The sequence below is a fragment of the Oratosquilla oratoria genome, chromosome 19 (genome assembly GCF_046742065.1).
Source record: "Oratosquilla oratoria isolate Oo_2021 chromosome 19, ASM4674206v1, whole genome shotgun sequence".
Lineage (NCBI taxonomy): Eukaryota > Metazoa > Arthropoda > Malacostraca > Stomatopoda > Squillidae > Oratosquilla > Oratosquilla oratoria.
The window spans coordinates 8,665,217-8,682,716 of NC_134795.1; the positions used below are offsets into that span (position 1 = coordinate 8,665,217).

General features: G+C 37.3%; 1 protein-coding gene across 1 annotated transcript in view; it reads left to right on the plus strand.

The window, feature by feature from the left end:
• The window catches only part of amon (prohormone processing protease amontillado), a 621,095-nt gene that overhangs the window by 592,182 nt on the left and 11,413 nt on the right, over window positions 1–17,500 (plus strand). The window contains exons 8-9 of the mRNA XM_076202597.1: window positions 3,873–4,048; window positions 7,383–7,595. Coding sequence (XP_076058712.1) covers window positions 3,873–4,048; window positions 7,383–7,595 — 389 coding nt within the window. The remainder of the gene's footprint in view (window positions 1–3,872; window positions 4,049–7,382; window positions 7,596–17,500) is intronic.

The following is a 17,500-nucleotide window of genomic DNA, read 5'->3' on the forward strand; positions in this document are numbered from 1 at the left end:
GCTCTACTTGAGATGATTACTGACCATACAATGACACAATGGATACAGGAGAACACTAGGTATAGAAATGAAGAAGAACCATCGAGACTAGACTTAATAATTACATCTGAACCTATAATAGTGGACAAGATTGAATATAAAACACCAATAAGTAAAAGTGACCACATATTGATTGAACTGGAACTTAATGAAGAAAAATATATGAAAAGAAATGAACAATATAGAAAAGGAAGAATGATGTATGAAAAAACAAACTTTGATAAAATAAGAGAATTCTTTCAACAAGAAAACTGGGAAGAAATATACAAAGAAGAAACAACAGTGGAAGAGAAATGGAATATTTTGACAAAAATTTACAAAAAAGGAGTGGAAAAGTATGTCCCAAGACAAAAACAAGAAAAAGAATATGTAAAATGCTGGTACAACAAAAGTTGTAGGGAGTTAAAAGACAAAAGAGACAAAGCCTGGACCAGATGGAAAAAAGACAGAAGACCTGAAAAATGGAAAATATATACCGGTTATAGAAATGAATATGTACAAGAATGCAGAGAGGAAAAGAGAAAATATGAAAGAGATGTCATAGAAAAGTGTAAAGATCAACCAAAACTATTCTACAGATTTGTAAACAATAAACTGAAAAACAAACAAGACTTACATAAGAACATAAGAACATAAGAAATAAAGGAGACTGCAAAAGACCATAAGGCCTACACTAGGCAGCTCCGTATCCATCACCACCTGTCATCCCCATCCATAAAGTTGTCTAATCGTTTTTTAAAACAACTGATAGTTTCAGCGCTTACTACGTGGTTACTAAGTTTATTCCATTCATCGACCACCCTATTTGTAAACCAATTCTTGCCTATTTCCTTCTTAAATCTAAACTTGTCCAGTTTATACCCATTACTGCGAGTCCTGCCCTGTTGTTTTATTATGATGACCTTGTTTGCATCACCCTTGTTATAGCCTTTGATCCACTTGAACACTTCTATTAGATCACCCCGCACTCTGCGTCTTTCCAGAGAGTGTAAGTTTAGGTGCCTAAGCCTCTCTTCGTAAGGCAAATTTCCGAGTCCTTGTATCATTTTGGTCATTCTTCTCTGTACTGATTCTAGTGAATTGATGTCCATTCTGTAGGACGGAGACCAAAACTGTACTGCATAGTCAAGGATGGGTCTAACTATCGCTAGATAGAGTTTAATAATTACCTCTGCACTTCTATTCGTTACCGTCCTAGCAATGAAGCCTAATGCTCTGTTTGCTTTATTTCTGGCGCTAATGCACTGCTTCCTGGTTTTAAGGTCCGGACTCACCAGAACTCCCAAGTCCCTCTCGCACTCAGATTTTTCTAAAAATGTGTTATCTAAGTTGTATCTATTTTCGGGGTTGTGTAGCCCTACGTTTAACACGCTACACTTAGAGATATTGAAGTTCATTTGCCATTTCACCGACCATTGGAGAAATTAAGACAAGGGGGAGTTGAATACACTGAGGAAATGGAAATGGCGGAAATTATGAACAAACATTTTAAATCAGTGTTTACAAGGGAGAACATACAACCTGAAGAGATTGAATGGAAAGAGAAAGTCCCCCCTATGGAAGAAATAGAAGTAACAAAGAATGAAATATTGACACACTTGAGTAATCTTGATGTCAGAAAATCGCATGGACCAGATGAAATAGCAAACTGGATTCTGAAAGAATGCAGGAACGAACTGGCAGACAAAATACATAGCATACTAAACAGTTCCTTGAAAGAAGGAAAAGTTCCAGAAGATTGGAAAAAAGCAAATATAGTACCTATATATAAAGGAGGAAATAAAGAAGAACCTACAAACTATAGACCAGTCTCTCTAACAAGTACAATAGCAAAATTTTGTGAAAGAATTATCAAAAGAAGATGGGTAAAATATTTAGAAAAAAACAAAGTGTTAAATCCAAAGCAATTTGGATTCAGACAAGGACGATCATGCGTCACCAATTTAATATGTTTCTATTCAAGGCTAATAGATATAATACAAGAAAGAGATGGATGGGCGGACTGTGCATTTCTAGACCTAAAGAAAGCTTTTGACAAAGTACCACATAAGAAGTTGCTTAAGAAATTAGAAACTGAAGGAGGAATACAGGGCAAACTGCTAAATTGGATTGAATACTTTTTGCAAGAAAGAATAATGAGAGTAGTGATAAGAGACCAACACTCAAAATGGGATAAAGTAATAAGCGGTGTTCCGTTCTGGCCCCAATAATGTTTGCTATATATATTAATGATATGGATGAAGGAATTGAAAGCTATATGAGCTTCTTTGCAGATGATGCAAAACTACTAAAAAGAGTGAAAACAGAAGAAGATTGTGAATCACTACAGAGAGATCTATATAAAGTACAGGAATGGAGTAGGAAGTGGGAGATTGAGTTCAATACAAAAAAGTGTAGTATAATGGAATTTGGAAAAAGCAAAAACAGAATAAGAGGATCATTTAATTTGGGAGAAGAAAGAATAAAAAAGTAGAAAATGAGAAGGACCTGGGAGTCATTGTTATGAATAATATGTCACCTGAGAAACATATAAATAAGATTTTTGGAGAAACTTATAATTTAATAAGAACAATCAAAGTTGCATTTACATACCTGGATGAAGAAATGGTGAAGAAAATCCTAATCACCCTGATAAGACCAAGATTGGAATATGCAGCAACGATATGGTCACCAAGTGCAAAAAAATGTATAAAAAAAAATTGAAAGAATACAAAGAGCAATTACAAAATTGGCACCAACACTCTCAAAACTATCATATGAAGAGAGACTAGAAAAACTTGAACTACAGACACTAGAGCAAAGAAGAGAGAGAGGAGATTTGATAGCTATTTACAGAATCATGAAAGGCATGGAAATTACTGATAGAGAGAATCTGATAAAATGGGATGACAGAAATACAAGAGGACACGGAAAGAAAATAAAAAAGACAGCTATAGAAGAGATTTGAAAAAGAACAGCTTTCCTCACAGAGTAATAGACAGTTGGAACAAGTTAGATGAGAAAGTGGTGTGTGCAAAAACAATACATGAATTTAAAAATAGTTTAGATAAAATGAGATATGAAGACGGGACCCCACGAGCATAGCTCCCCTTCCCGTAAAATATAACTAGGTAAATACACCTATTTGCCAGTGCAGTAGTACCATTATCGAGCGCTAATTCAGCGATCGCTCCAATGCAAGCCGGCATTCCGACTCTGGTAGGCGGTGGGTAAGGAGTTGGGTATGTGTGTGTGTAATGTCACAACATTACCCATAGATCGGACCATATATGCGCTCTGAGCTCTCATCTGGAAGGGTAATAGATGTCGATCACGAATCTAACACGTGGTCCAAGACCGTAATGAATCACACACTAAGAGAGACAGAGAGAGAGAGAGAGAGAGAGAGAGAGAGAGAGAGAGAATGTACCCCTATGGCCTGGCACTCGGTGTCTGTATCAGACCCAGGATCTCACTAAGAAACCTTTACGTCCTACTGGTGTCCATTGCCGGCCTTGTTGAAGATGCAGAGTTCCTTAAACAGGGACGCTAAGGGTGCACGTTTTATGCCTGTGTGTATCAATTATCTTTTTTCTTTTTTCTTCCTGGCAGTGGGGATAGCCGAATCAAAGCGTACGAGTATCTTGACCTCCCGCATTAGGAAAATACAGAAAGAGTTGTGACTGAAGTCCTCTTGCTCCGCCCCATTTGTTTGCACTTAAAGGCACACAGGTCAACACGGTGGTGGCATTATTATTCCTCCCCTAAACAGCCACAAGAGCAGAGGGTACAAGCAGCTAGGAATATACTTAACCACTGTACTCTTGCCTGACGCCCTTGTACCTTGTTTCCAGGCATCCGCATGCTTGACCAGCCCTACATGACCGATCTGATCGAGGCCAACAGCATGGGGCACGAGCCGCACCTGATCGACATCTACTCAGCCTCGTGGGGTCCCACCGACGATGGCAAGACTGTCGACGGTCCCCGCAATGCCACCATGAAGGCGATCGTCAGAGGTGTCAACGAGGTAAGGCTTTAAGGCAAGGGGCTCTCCCTCTGCTTCCTCACGAGTCCCGTATTTATGCGCTGCTGTTCTTTAGTCTACTAAATGCCATTAGATTTAAGTTTGTGGCCGAACTTGTGAACATGTGTAGTACTGTAATGGTCCATTGAGGACGTGAGAAGTAGGGTGGGTGTGTTTCAGGTAACTAGAGACTCGGGAAGTTTGGTGGGAAAAATGACACTGATAATTACAATACCGGTGACAATGATGATAATGATCACGGAACGAAAAAAGTAATGATTAGCATGTGATTCTAAACCTTATTAGAGAGGTATTGGTGTATTGTTCATGATAATGACATCTGCCACACTGCTATCAGTAACAGCACGAAAGTATTAAAATTATTAGAAGTAGTGATACTGAGAATATCGTAACGGTAATTATGCCTACCAGAATCACTCTCACCCTCAAACCCAGTGATTTCTAAATTATTCACTTTTGTTTTCTTTTTCTCTCTCTCTCTTTGTTCCCCATTTTGCAATCACGCTCTTATCCGTGTTCCCCGACAGCAAAATAAATCGAGATGACAGAAAACAGATGGCAGTTATTTCTGCAACAAATATATACATTCATATGTCACAAACTCTGTATTGTTATATTGCTTAAGCTGAATGTATGATATGCATGCTTATAAAGCAGTATAGCATTTCAATTAAGACAAGAATATAAGAATGATAGAATCAACCATGTATCAAGGAACTTGAATGCTATTTCTGATGTAAAATTCTACGAAGACCCTATATTAATCTGAGTTTCTATACAATTTTTCTTCTTTTGCTTATTGTAACGTCATCCACTATCAATCACTGGCTTACGCGGTTCCATCGCCCTTGTCTCTTCTCGGCCTCTACTTCGTTTTCAGAGGCAGTTGTTTGCATATGTCTCTAAGTTTATTCTCATAACATATCAATACTATTTCACTGGACCTGTATCATCCCATCCTTTCCAGGGATTTCCCTCAATATCCTTTCGGTGCATAGAGGTAGTGCTTTGCATGAATATGCCTTCAGGTTCATCTGTATGACTTGCTCATATGATTTCATTTTTCACCAGAAACATTTATGTTAACTACGTATCCAACTTTCCTGCTGAAGACCACTCCTATTACATTCTTTCCTTGTTACCTTGTTTATATTGTGAAGTTATCATCATCGTTGCCTGTGTCTCACTTTTTGACTTTAGTCGCTCAAGTCCCCATTTTGTATTCAGTTAACAGGGGTTTTGTATGTACTTGCCCTTTTCTTTTCTTTTTTTTTTCTTTTTTTTTTCCAACTAGTTCTTCAGAATCATCAGCACAGGTTAGACTGCAGCGATTCTTGACTGGGGAAATACGACCACTTTCCTTAAGTTCTGACTTTCGCCAACTATTCTATTGAATAACCTTAGTGTTTACTTTCCACTTTCCCACAAACATCGATTTATCCGTCCCTGGCAGACCTTTCTCGGGGCCTTTTCATGTTCCTATTTTCAATGTTTCTGTACATTATTTACAAATTCCAGATTCGTTAATGATGACGCTCCTTCAGCAATTTTCAAGGTTTTTCAGATTATTGTAATTCCATTCATTGTCACACTTTAAAGACACTAAATACCATAACAAGTCTTTAAAACACAGCCCGTACTAAACTTTACGTACACCCTAAAACATAGTATCATACATTGATGAAAAAGAAGGAGTATAACAAAGTAAATAGATCCTAAAATTTATTCCTTCGCTGAATGAATTAGTCTGCCATTAGCTTGAACAAACTCATCATACTCATAATAATGTTTTCCTCGAGTTTCTTTGTATGGAAACCCGTAGACCTACAGCGAGCAGCAACGGCCATCGGGCTCTCCCTTGGCTCTCCTCAGGAAGAAATATTGGACTGTTATCCGAGTTGTATTAATATGGATCTATTTCTTCGTGGACTGGCTGGTGAGGTTATTTAGTGTTTGCTGGAGAGAGGGTAGAGTGCCGGAGGACTGGATGAGTGCCTTTATAGTTCCACTTTACAAGGGAAAAGGGGACAAGTGTGAATGTAGTAGTTTCAGAGGGATTAGCTTCTTAAGTGTAGTTGGGAAGGCTTATGGGAGGATCTTGATTGAGAGGATTAGGAGAGGAACAGAGGGAGTAATTGGTGAGGAACAGTGTGGATTTAGGACGGGTAGAGGTTGTATAGATCAGATTTTTGTGGTAAGACAGATATGTGAGAAAGCTATAGGAAAGGAGAAGGATGTTTTTTGGGCCTTTATGGACCTGGAAAAGGCTTACGACAGGGTAGACAGAAAAGCACTGTGGGAGGTTTTGAGGATATACGGGATAGGAGGAAAGCTTCTAGGAGTTGTCAAGAGTTTTTATGAGAGTAGTAGAGCTTGTGTCAGGATTAGAAATGGAGAGAGTGAGTGGTTTAAGGTAAAGGTGGGACTTCGTCAAGGATGCGTTATGTCGCCCTGGCTGTTCAACTTATACATGGATGGGGTAGTGCGAGAGGTAAATGCAAGGGTAGTGGGTCAGGGATTGGAGATGGTTAAAGAAAATGGAGGAAAGTGGGAGGTGAGCCAGCTGTTGTTTGCGGACGACACTGCGTTTGTGGCAGGAGCGGAGGAGGGATTGAGGAAGTTGGTGACAGAGTTTGGGAGAGTGTGTGATAAAAGAAAGCTAAAGCTAAATGTGGGTAAAAGTAAGGTGATGAGATGTACAAGGGGTGAAAGTGGCAGTAGTCTGGAAGTGAGCACTAAAGGAGAGCGAGTGGAGGAAGTGGATAGTTTTAGATACTTGGGTGCAAATGTGGCAGGAAAAGGTGGAGTGAAGGTGGAGGTAGAATGTAGACTGATAAAAGCGAGTAAATGCCTTGGTGGATTAAAAAGTGTAATGAGGAATAGACATTTGGGAATGATTTTATGCCTTTTCCTTTTTGGCTACCTCCCTTGTAAGGGGGAAAAAGCCTTGGTATATGCATGTATGTATTTCTTTGTCACTTACTAGTAGTAGGAAGGGGAGGGGAACAGTCGCCAATCACCAGCTGTACATTAGTAAAAGAGTAAAGGGAAGACCAAGAGCGATCTTCTCGGGGCTGCATCTCCAGACAGAGATGAGGGTAGGCATGGTATCTGAAGACAAGCGACGGGGGGGATGGCTCTGTCCGACGCCCCTCTCACAGAACCACCTCATGCAAATACCTATTCCTAGTCCCCCGGAATCACCAAAAGGAGATCAATGTTCTCCTTGTTAAAGATATCCAGAGGATACAAGTAATGATAACTGAGCTTCTTGGCTAGGCATTGTCGCGTTATGATTCTCCCGCCGTTCTTCCAGGGCCGCAACGGACTTGGGAACATCTACGTGTGGGCCTCGGGCGACGGCGGTGAGGACGACGACTGCAACTGCGACGGGTACGCTGCCTCCATGTGGACCATCTCCATCAATTCCGCCATCAACGACGGCTCCAACGCCCACTACGACGAGTCCTGCTCCTCCACCCTCGCATCCACCTTCAGCAATGGCGCCAAGGACCCAAACACCGGGGTGGTAAGTCTCTCGAAGGCAAAAAGAGAAAATGCACAGAAGTACTGTACACTACTTGAGGAGGATTATCTGAGCAGTGTCTGGCTAAAGCGGACAGAAATACTTGAGATAGGATGAGATAGATAATATCAAGGTAGGTTTGGTTTGGTTTAAAGAAATAAATTGCCGGATTTATAGAAATATGATACTGAATATTATTTTCATAATATTACTATGAAAATAAGTGACAATGATGAAGCAAGCCGACAGAAGACCTTTCGGGCCACATCGAGGTCGGCCGGATGAGTAATTCATTTACTGACGACGCAGTTGGCAATTTTTTTTTTCTACTTATTTCTATACTAATTCTACGTCCAGACAACTTCTCTCTATCGTTCTGATCGTATCTAGTGTGAAAATATTTTAAGATTCTATGTTATCAATTCCCTTTAAGATATAAAATCCTTGTATGAATTCCTCCTCGGTCTCCTTTTATTTCACAGAGAGTAAGAGAAATAGAGAAAAAGGTTGAGGTGTTTTGAAAAGTTTTCGTATATTTTGCTTCTTATGTTTGGTATGAATTTTGTGCCTCACCGCTGCACTCTATCCGATCTATCACCGTTTTCAATGAGATTTGGGGATATGTTAAATCTGACTATTTTCTTTTGTCGTAGTCTGAAATAAATTCACTGTAATATTCTAAAAGGTTGGTAGTGCGGTGACGTCTGAAACTGTGTTGGCTGTCATTGACTGGACAGCTGTTTTCACGGTGATGTTCTATGACATCTCTAATAATTGTTTTCAACATTTTCTCCTCTGCTCAAAGTCAGGCTTATTGGTCTATAGTTTTGTGGCTTTTGTTTATCTCCCTTAGTTAATTTCCATTCTTATGGTGCATTCCTGGTTGTGATATATATATATATATATATATATATATATATATATATATATATATACTTTTTATATATATAATTTCTGATGGAGATATAGTTTATTTTTCTACATCATTGAATATCTTTAATTGTCATCCAATCAATAATTTATAGATCACTGGTCCGCCCACTTAGAATATGCTGTTCCCGTATCATCTCCAGGGTTACCGGGGTGGAATTCTCCCGGTGTTTTCGAGATGGTTTTGTAACTCATACGCTTGGCAGCGTGGCTCCGGCTTGACACGCCCAGTAGCTTCAGTGTTTAGCTTGACTTGATTAAGGGTGGGTGTGTGGTCCAGCTGTCTCCGTTAGTTTTTGCTCCCTGGCCCATTTCGGGAGAATTTCTCCCACAGTTCTGTTTCCTATACAGTTTGTGGTTGAGATAGAGGAATGGGACTCGGCTAGGGCATGCTCCCATCACCCAAGACTACACACGCAGGAGGATAAGAAGATCAAATTATTACTATTTCATTTCATTTTACTTTATTTAATCTTTTTTTTTTTTTTGGGGGGTGGGCTAAATTATTATGACTTTTTTTATTTGCTTTTTCGTTACTTTTTTAAGGGTTTTCTAAGGTACTTCTTAAACTGAAATTTCAATTTGAAATGGCATAAATGAAAGATGAAGAGTTGTATTTTTATTGTGTATTTTCAAAATAAATGTTTTTTGCTCATGGGTATTTTTTCATTTTTTAGAATTGGGGTAAAATTCTCCCGGGTTAGCCACAAAACTCACACTAGATATAAGAAACAAACCATTCAAAAACCATTTAAAACAACTGAACCTATTAAAGGGAATTGGTAACATCAACATTGATGATATTTTCACACTAAATACTAACAGGACGACAAATAGTGACCTCAAGCTGTCAGGACGTAGAGTTAACCTAGAATTAGTTAAAAAATATTTTCGCCATCAGTGCTTTAATCCTTGTAGACAACTTTATGTTACTGTCGTGCGTTATCATATTGATTGTGAGATTTCCATTTTTTTTTTCACATTTACTAAAATGAGTACATTTTCGCTTAGCATGATAAATAATTCAGTCAATACTTTACTATGAAATGTTTTGTTTACAGATACAAAGCTAAAATGGCTGTTTAAGACATAGCATATTCCTTCATGTAGATATTCACGTTGACCGTTGGCAGATATAAATGGGTCAAAATGACTCCTGGTAACCTTTATATCACTAATATAACTGTAGATTTTTTTTTTTTTTCATTGTACTTATCAACAATTTGCATTTCTAATCGTTTTCTTTCTTCATGATTTTCTTCTCCAAACCCCTCTGGATAATTACATAACTTTAATAATCATTAGGTGGTTCAGAACGATTGAATTTCATATAATCCTGTATATTTCTTACATCTATTCATTATCTCCGTTTCCTTAAGCCATTTTTAATGAGATTGGTTTAGAGGGAGTCTACCCGTAAGAGAAATGTAACAATTAATACTTTGGGTGAGCGCGCAATGAAATATTTACCATATCTCAACTACTGTTTACAAAGGATTACAAAGGCGGAGCATGCCGACAGGAGACCTATTGGTCCATATCTAGGTCGGATGCGAAAAAAAAATAATAAATGAATAAATAAAAACTATAATAATGTAAATAACAAATAAAATACATAAATAAATGCATAGGTATAGTTAAATAATAAACAAACGAGGCCTTTTGGTCCATATCTAGGTCGGATGCGAAAAAAAAATCATGATAATAATAAATGAATAAATAAAAACTATGATAATGTAAATAACAAATAAAATACATAATTAAATGCATAGGTACAGTTAAGTAATAAACAAACAGGTAAATAGTAAATAATAATAAATTGACATATAACTAATAATAAATGAGAATCAAATAGACAAATGCACTGAAATATTTACCATATCACAACTACTGTTTACAAAGGATTACAAAGGCGGAGCATGCCGACAGGAGACCTTTTGGTCCATATCTAGGTCGGATGAGAAAAAAAAATCATAATAATAATAAATGAATAAATAAAAACTATAATAATGTAAATAATAAATAAAATACATAAATAAATGCATAGGTACAGTTAAGTAATAAACAAACAGGTAAATAGTAAATAATAATAAATTGACATATAACTAATAATAAATGAGAATCAAACAGACAAATGCACTGAAATATTTACCATATCTCAATTACTGTTTACAAAGAATTACAAAGGCGCAGCATGCCGACAGGAGACCTTTTGGTCCATATCTAGGTCGGATGCGGAAAAAAAATCATAATAATAATAAATGAATAAATAAAAACTATAATAATATAAATGATAAATAAAATACATAAATAAATGCATAGGTACAGTTCAATGATAAACAAACAGGTAAATAGTAAATAATAATGAATTGACATATAACTAATAATAAATGAGAATCAAACAGACAAATGATAACAAAACAAAAAACAAATAATATAAGATAAATGATAATCATTACAGCATCTTGCTTAGGTGTTTATCTAAATCAAAGAATAACTCAAATTTAAATGACTCCCGGCTGTCTTTTAATGAACCCGGGTGTGTGTTTGTCCCCCACTGAACCGGCAAAAAGGGACACGTGTGTACTAAAAGTTTTAACCGTTAAAAAAGGAGGGCAAAAAATCTTACGATTAGATCACTAGGAACAATGCCTTTAGAAACCGAAGCCGACAAAAAGAAGCGTCAAAGACATTTTTGGAAGTGGGTTACAGGTACTTGGAAAATTTCAAAAGCCGCTTTACAAAATGATAAGAGTTTGAGTTGCCGACGACGGAATTAACATGCCCAAACTTTTCCAAGCTTATACCAGGATGTCAAAAAAAAATTGTGTTAAGGAATCTGTGCGGGAATTTCATCGAAAGCTGATTAAGTTCAATGATTCTCTACGAAACAACAAAGATTTTCAAGCGAAGCGAGCAGCGCCGCAGGCCAAGCACCCACGGCGCAGCCGTGGCTGGCGAAGCCAGGTGCTTGTGATTCTTAAAGCTTCGAACTGAAATACATTGCACTGCCTCTGCAGGAAATTTATTCCATTCATTAACCACACGGTTGGCGAAGTTGTTTCTACCCACTTCCAAACTAAATCTATTTCCGGACAGTTTGAGGCCATTGTTTCTTGTCTGATTCTCATTCAGTATAAAAATTTTGTCACTTTTGATGTTATTAATTCCCTTTAGAATTTTAAAGACCTGTATCAAGTCACCTCTGAGTCTACGCTTTTTTAGGGAAAACAGATTTATATGTTTTAGTCGATTTTCGTATGATTTATTTTTTATATTTGGAATCAGTTTTGTGGCTCCCCGTTGTACTTTTTCCAGTCTGCTAATGTCTATAATGAAATTCGGTGACCATACGGAAACAGCATATTCCAAATGTGGACGAACTAACGATTTATATAGCTTGTTAATGAGTGATGGACTTTTGAAGTCAAAAGATCGCGCAATCAGTCCTAGAATCTTATTTGCTTTCTCAGAGGCTGAAATACACTGCTTGGATGATTTGAGATCGTTACTGATAATTACGCCGAGATCTTTTTGACTATTCACTTTTGTTAACGAATTTCCAAATAACTTGTAAACGTACTTACTGTTATTTTTACCTATGTGCATTACCTTGCATTGTTTTGCATCTAATCTTGACTCCCAGTCCATAAATTGAAGTTCTTACCATAGGCCAATGAAATGAGCTTTTCTGAAGTCAGGTATTCTCAAAAAAATAAATAAATGAATAAAATTTAATGTAATTAGACTATAATATATAGATGCAATGTCTTCACCAATATCTATACTATTTACCATATTATATTTATTTCCTGTGCGATCGCATTTGAACTTGAATATGTACTCTTTTATTTCTTTGTCATTTGAGGCGACTAAAAGGGTGGCATAAAGTTACTTTCATAGACGAGGAGTTGTCATCTAGGCATCGTTGAAGTTACAGCATTGCTTAACTGTTTTGTTTCTCTTGGGTCGAAGAAATTGGCGTTGTCTTGTAGGCTACATGTTTACCAGTAAAGATAACCTACAAATTGTGATTTTTGGATTTTCATGTGCTCAGGAGATAATTAGGATGAGGAATGACATGAATTATATAAAAATCGTCGCCTCTACTTTTACTGAATAGAAATTTTCGCCCCCACGATGACTGGCAACCGTTCTCGGGTCCTCTCGTAGATTTTTCTGGGAAGAAGGTTGGATTGTTGTCTGTGATATTTTAGTGCAAAACTGTCTCTATGTCACCGGCCTATAGGAGTAGGACGGGAGCAGTCGCCTGGTATCTGCTCTCTTTATGTGAAAAGACGGAGAAGATACAGTCAAAGTTGATAGATATCTTGCACCTAATACGGAGACTGTGTGTCAGTCACTAAGGGTTATACCTCTCTATGTATGTGTGTATGTGAGGGTGTTGACGAATTCTGCAGATATTTAACAAGAAGATGATTCCCTCCTACTGCCATCTTGCACGACGACCACTTGTAGATACCCGCCGTTGTTCCCAATGAGAGGAGTAAAATAGAGTAAGATTAGTAGTAAGAATAATAACAAGAATAAGAACAAGGAAAATTACTAGAAACATGAACAACAAGGGAAATAAGAGGAATAAGGGAATAAGAAGAATAACAGGAATAAAAGAAATAAGAGAAGGAAGAATAAAAGAAATAGAAAATATAAGGAAGATAAGATGGACAAGAGGAATCAAGGCTATAATAGAAACAAGAGAAATAAATAGAACAAGATGAGTAGAAGAGAAATAAGAGGATTAAGAAGAATAAAACAACTATAAGGAACGAGAGGAACGGAAGGAAAGGAAGAAAATAAACAAGAGTAATAAAAGGAACAAAAAGAATAAAAAGAGTAAGAGTGATGGGACGAATGAGATAAATGAGAAGAATGAAAGTGATGATGATGATGATGATATGGTTTAACGTCACACACTCCCCCCTATCGGGAGGCTAGGACGATGCCCCTCACAGAGGCCTTTGTAGCGTGGAATTTAATGAACTATGCCCTTGGTTCAACTTCGCCGGTGGCAGGATTCGAACCGCCCTCACCTCGACCTTCGCCGCAAGTAACGACGCCCTAACCCGCTCACCCAGCGAGCTTCCAAAAGAATGCAAATAATTTTGAAAAAGTTTCTGATAGTATCCTCACAAAGACTACTAAACTCACTCCCCACGGAATACAAGATAACTTGCTAAACTGGAATAGATAATAGTTGAATAACCATAAAGATCAAGTTACATTGGATTTATTTGTTGCTGAAAAAATGTTAGAAGTGAAATTCTTCAGGGTTTCGTTCTAGGACCACTTCTGTTCATAGTATATATCAGGGACATTGACTGTGAACTTAAATCTACTGTCTCCAAATTCGCCAATAATACCAGCTTGAGCAGAACAGCAAATTGCCACTTGAATCAACTGAATTAGTTTAAAAAAAAATCGCCAACTATGTCGTCAGCGAATGAAACAAGCTCACCAAAGCAATGAAATGTAGTAAAATTGAAAGATTTGAAATACTCTTGGATAAACTTTTTTTCATCCGACTCCTGTAGGTATGCTTTATTATAGTAATTAATTCAGGAGCCCAATGGTTACGAAACTGTATTACAACGACTGATGTTTCGGGAGGGTTGGTGTCCGTTTATCAAACAGGCAGCGCCTATTTCTCATGACTAAGACCATTCCCACTTTTCATTAGTTATCCAATAGCGATGTAATAATCCTTATACCTACTTGAACGAAAACGGTAATTCTTTTTCAGAAGCCATCGTTGCTTCCATCATGATTATGAGTATTTTCTTCCACAAATCTTTACATAATATTCTACAATATAGATATAACAATGGTTTCTCCCATCCAAGATAAAATGGCCAAGTCAAAACACTCCAAACGTATGGGAACACAGAGGCGGAATTCTTATCTCCCCATCACAAGAGCAGGGGAAGAAAGTTGGAATCCTAGGAGTTGTACCTATTCTTGATAATAGATGCAGTAATGACAGATAGTGAAAGTTAAAGAAGATCTCAGCTTTCTTATAGAATTGCAAATATATCTGTGAACATAGAAGAATGCTGTGCTCATGAACGTCCAGAGGGAGGAGGGGGTAATAGGGCCCAGTTACCCCCCCAATCTGGAAAATTTGTGGAAGAATTGTGTAAAATATTCAAATAACCAGTTATACAATTCATGTGCTTTACAGTGCGAGAAATCCGGGAACGTGGAAATTGTCCTGATTGAAAATAGTATGTGTGAGTGTCTTCGGTCTGTAAACGTGTGGTTAATTTTTTCTTTATGTATCGAATGCATATAGCCATGCACACAGCACCCCAACATGAAGTCTCGAATGAGGAGCTGTAAAATACATCAGGTTCCACTAGGACAAAGAAAAAAATGTCGATAATTCCCTCTTCCCCTTTCAAGCGAGCGGCAATGCAAATTGATAATTGCTTGATAACAGTTTAATTCAATAGATGGACATCGGAAGCATAATATCATTTCCATGTGTGAGTCATTCCTGTGGAAACGGCGCCTTGGTCCCTCATGTTCTTCCCACGCGCTCACGCCAAACCTCCAACACAGACATTCGAAACTCCACCTCCCCACGCGTGCTTGGAGGTGAGAGTGAGGGAGTGAGGGAGTGAGGGAGGGAAGGTGTGTGTTCGATTACATTCGTACCTAAAAGAATAATCAAAATACATAATAGAATAAAGCCAAATTCGTATCCAAAAGAATAATAAAAAAAAACAATAGAATAAAACCAAATGAAATAGAATAAAATAAAATAAAAAGGAAAAGAACAAAGTGAAATAAAGTGAAGTTGAATAGAATAAAATAAGATGAAATAAAACAAGTTATGATATGAAACTAAATAAACAAAAATAAAATAAAATAAGATAAAGTAGAATAACATAAAATAGAATAATATAAAAGTAAATATGATCAAATAAGTGGCTAGTTCAAGTAGTGTACAACAATCTATATCAATATAAAACAGTAAAATGAATAAATAAAATAGAATAACATTAGATAAAGTTAAAATGGAAAAATTTCTTTAATGAGGAGGTTTTATTTTTAGGAAAGTTATATCTTGGAAGGGTTGGTACCCATGCGTAGAAGATGCACTGACAGTATCTGTTCGAAATGAATATAGCTCTCCGTCCATTCCTTTGATACGTTATCTAAAACAATGAATTGATTGTTATACCTATATGGAAACGGACATTGTACTTCAGTGTTTCCCAACCAGGGATAAATTAATCCGCCGAGGTTGAAAAAAAATACATAGCCTACTCAGAGATGAATATGTCACACCTGAAATTTTTGTGTTAATCCCGTCGTACGCTCTGCATAAGTGAAATTCAAAATTTCTCTATTTCTTAACATTTATTTTGTTCAAAATTTTATTGGTGAAGGTCTTCTTCTTTTATCTTTTATGCCTTAATGTTTAATATGCATCTTTTACATGATAGTAGCAGAGTTGAACGCATCAAGCTGAGGGAATAAATGAGAATTACCGGCGTACATCATCATTAATGTCGTATTGTTTTACACAAAGCCATATACTTTCCTATACAGCTGTATTCCAACACAAGAATCTGCTTTATTACATGATATTTGCAATATTAATCCTATTTGTCCCTAATATCAGTAGCATTGATATTTTACGTACCAGTTCAGTGGGGCCTGCATATGAACATGACTCGTCCCAGTGCCCCGTTAATTAAACGAATTGTTCATTATGTAAATCTGTTCCAAGCCCCACCCAAACCCTACATAAAGGCACATAAAAATGGAAAATATACAAATTGGATTACAAATATAGTCTGCTCGCTGTTCATTATTCGTATTTGAACTCGCTATGTGAATTCAATTTTCTTTGGAATTGCTGTTACACTGTGGCCAGTATGTGGAGGTAAATGAAGGAAGAAAAGTCTTGTTCTACGTTGATTTCCAAGTAGTTTCACACAAGGGCTTTTTCAGACGCCTCTGAAAAGATCCTCGCGTGAAATTACTCATGAATAACCTTTGAACAATCCTGTGTCTTCCTACATCTACCTCTACAATTTCTTCACAAAAATCGTTCGTTATTCAACTGTTTGTATAATGAACTGTGCGTATATAGGGACTCGACGATATTAAACAGGCCGCTATTAGAATGCAAAATGATGAGTATTTGTGTAGGGTATAGATAGCCGACCTTGGGGAGCCTGAAAGTCTTTCTAAAACTGAGTTAAATTGCCAAGTATTAGCGAGGGCAAAATATATTATGTCAACAAAGAGACGTCAAATGTTAATCAATTATTTACCTCGTGGTGCCCAGATCCTCCTCTTAGTTTGAATAAAGTCTTCTAGGATTAGCAGAACAAATTTTTAAGTTAATATCACCAGGGCTTAAAGGATTAATAGCAGTGAGAATTGAGGTGTTTAAGACGATTATAAATATAATGGTGACGTGAGCTTTAGATGCAAGCGTAGAAGATAAGGTACTGAACAGTATAATTGATAAATATAGGCTGCTTAGAAGGAGAAAAGGGGAGAGAAAATGCTAGATATGTGTATTGAAAGAGAATTGGTGATTGCTAATTCCAGATTTAAGAATAGAAATGTATGTGAGTATATATAGGTCATAGTGGTTGGATAGCCAGAGTATCCGAGAAAACAGATACTTGAAATCGATGTAAGGTATGTAGAAGAGTACTAGATACGAATGCGCTGAGTTTGGAATGCCTGACCATTGTCAGGTAGAGGGACCACCGACGGATGCCTGGAAATTGCGATCATCCGAGATGGTTATCAGAGAGGATCATCTCCCTGTTGCATGTCCTCAAAACTCAATATACTCACCTCCTTCTTGAGGTGCAGCTTTGAGGGGCTGACAGCTGGACTCCAGACCAGTCCCCTAAGATCTCTCTCTGTCAACTTTATAAAGCATTTCCTCCATTATTTCACATCAGGAGAGTTAATAACCGACGAATACT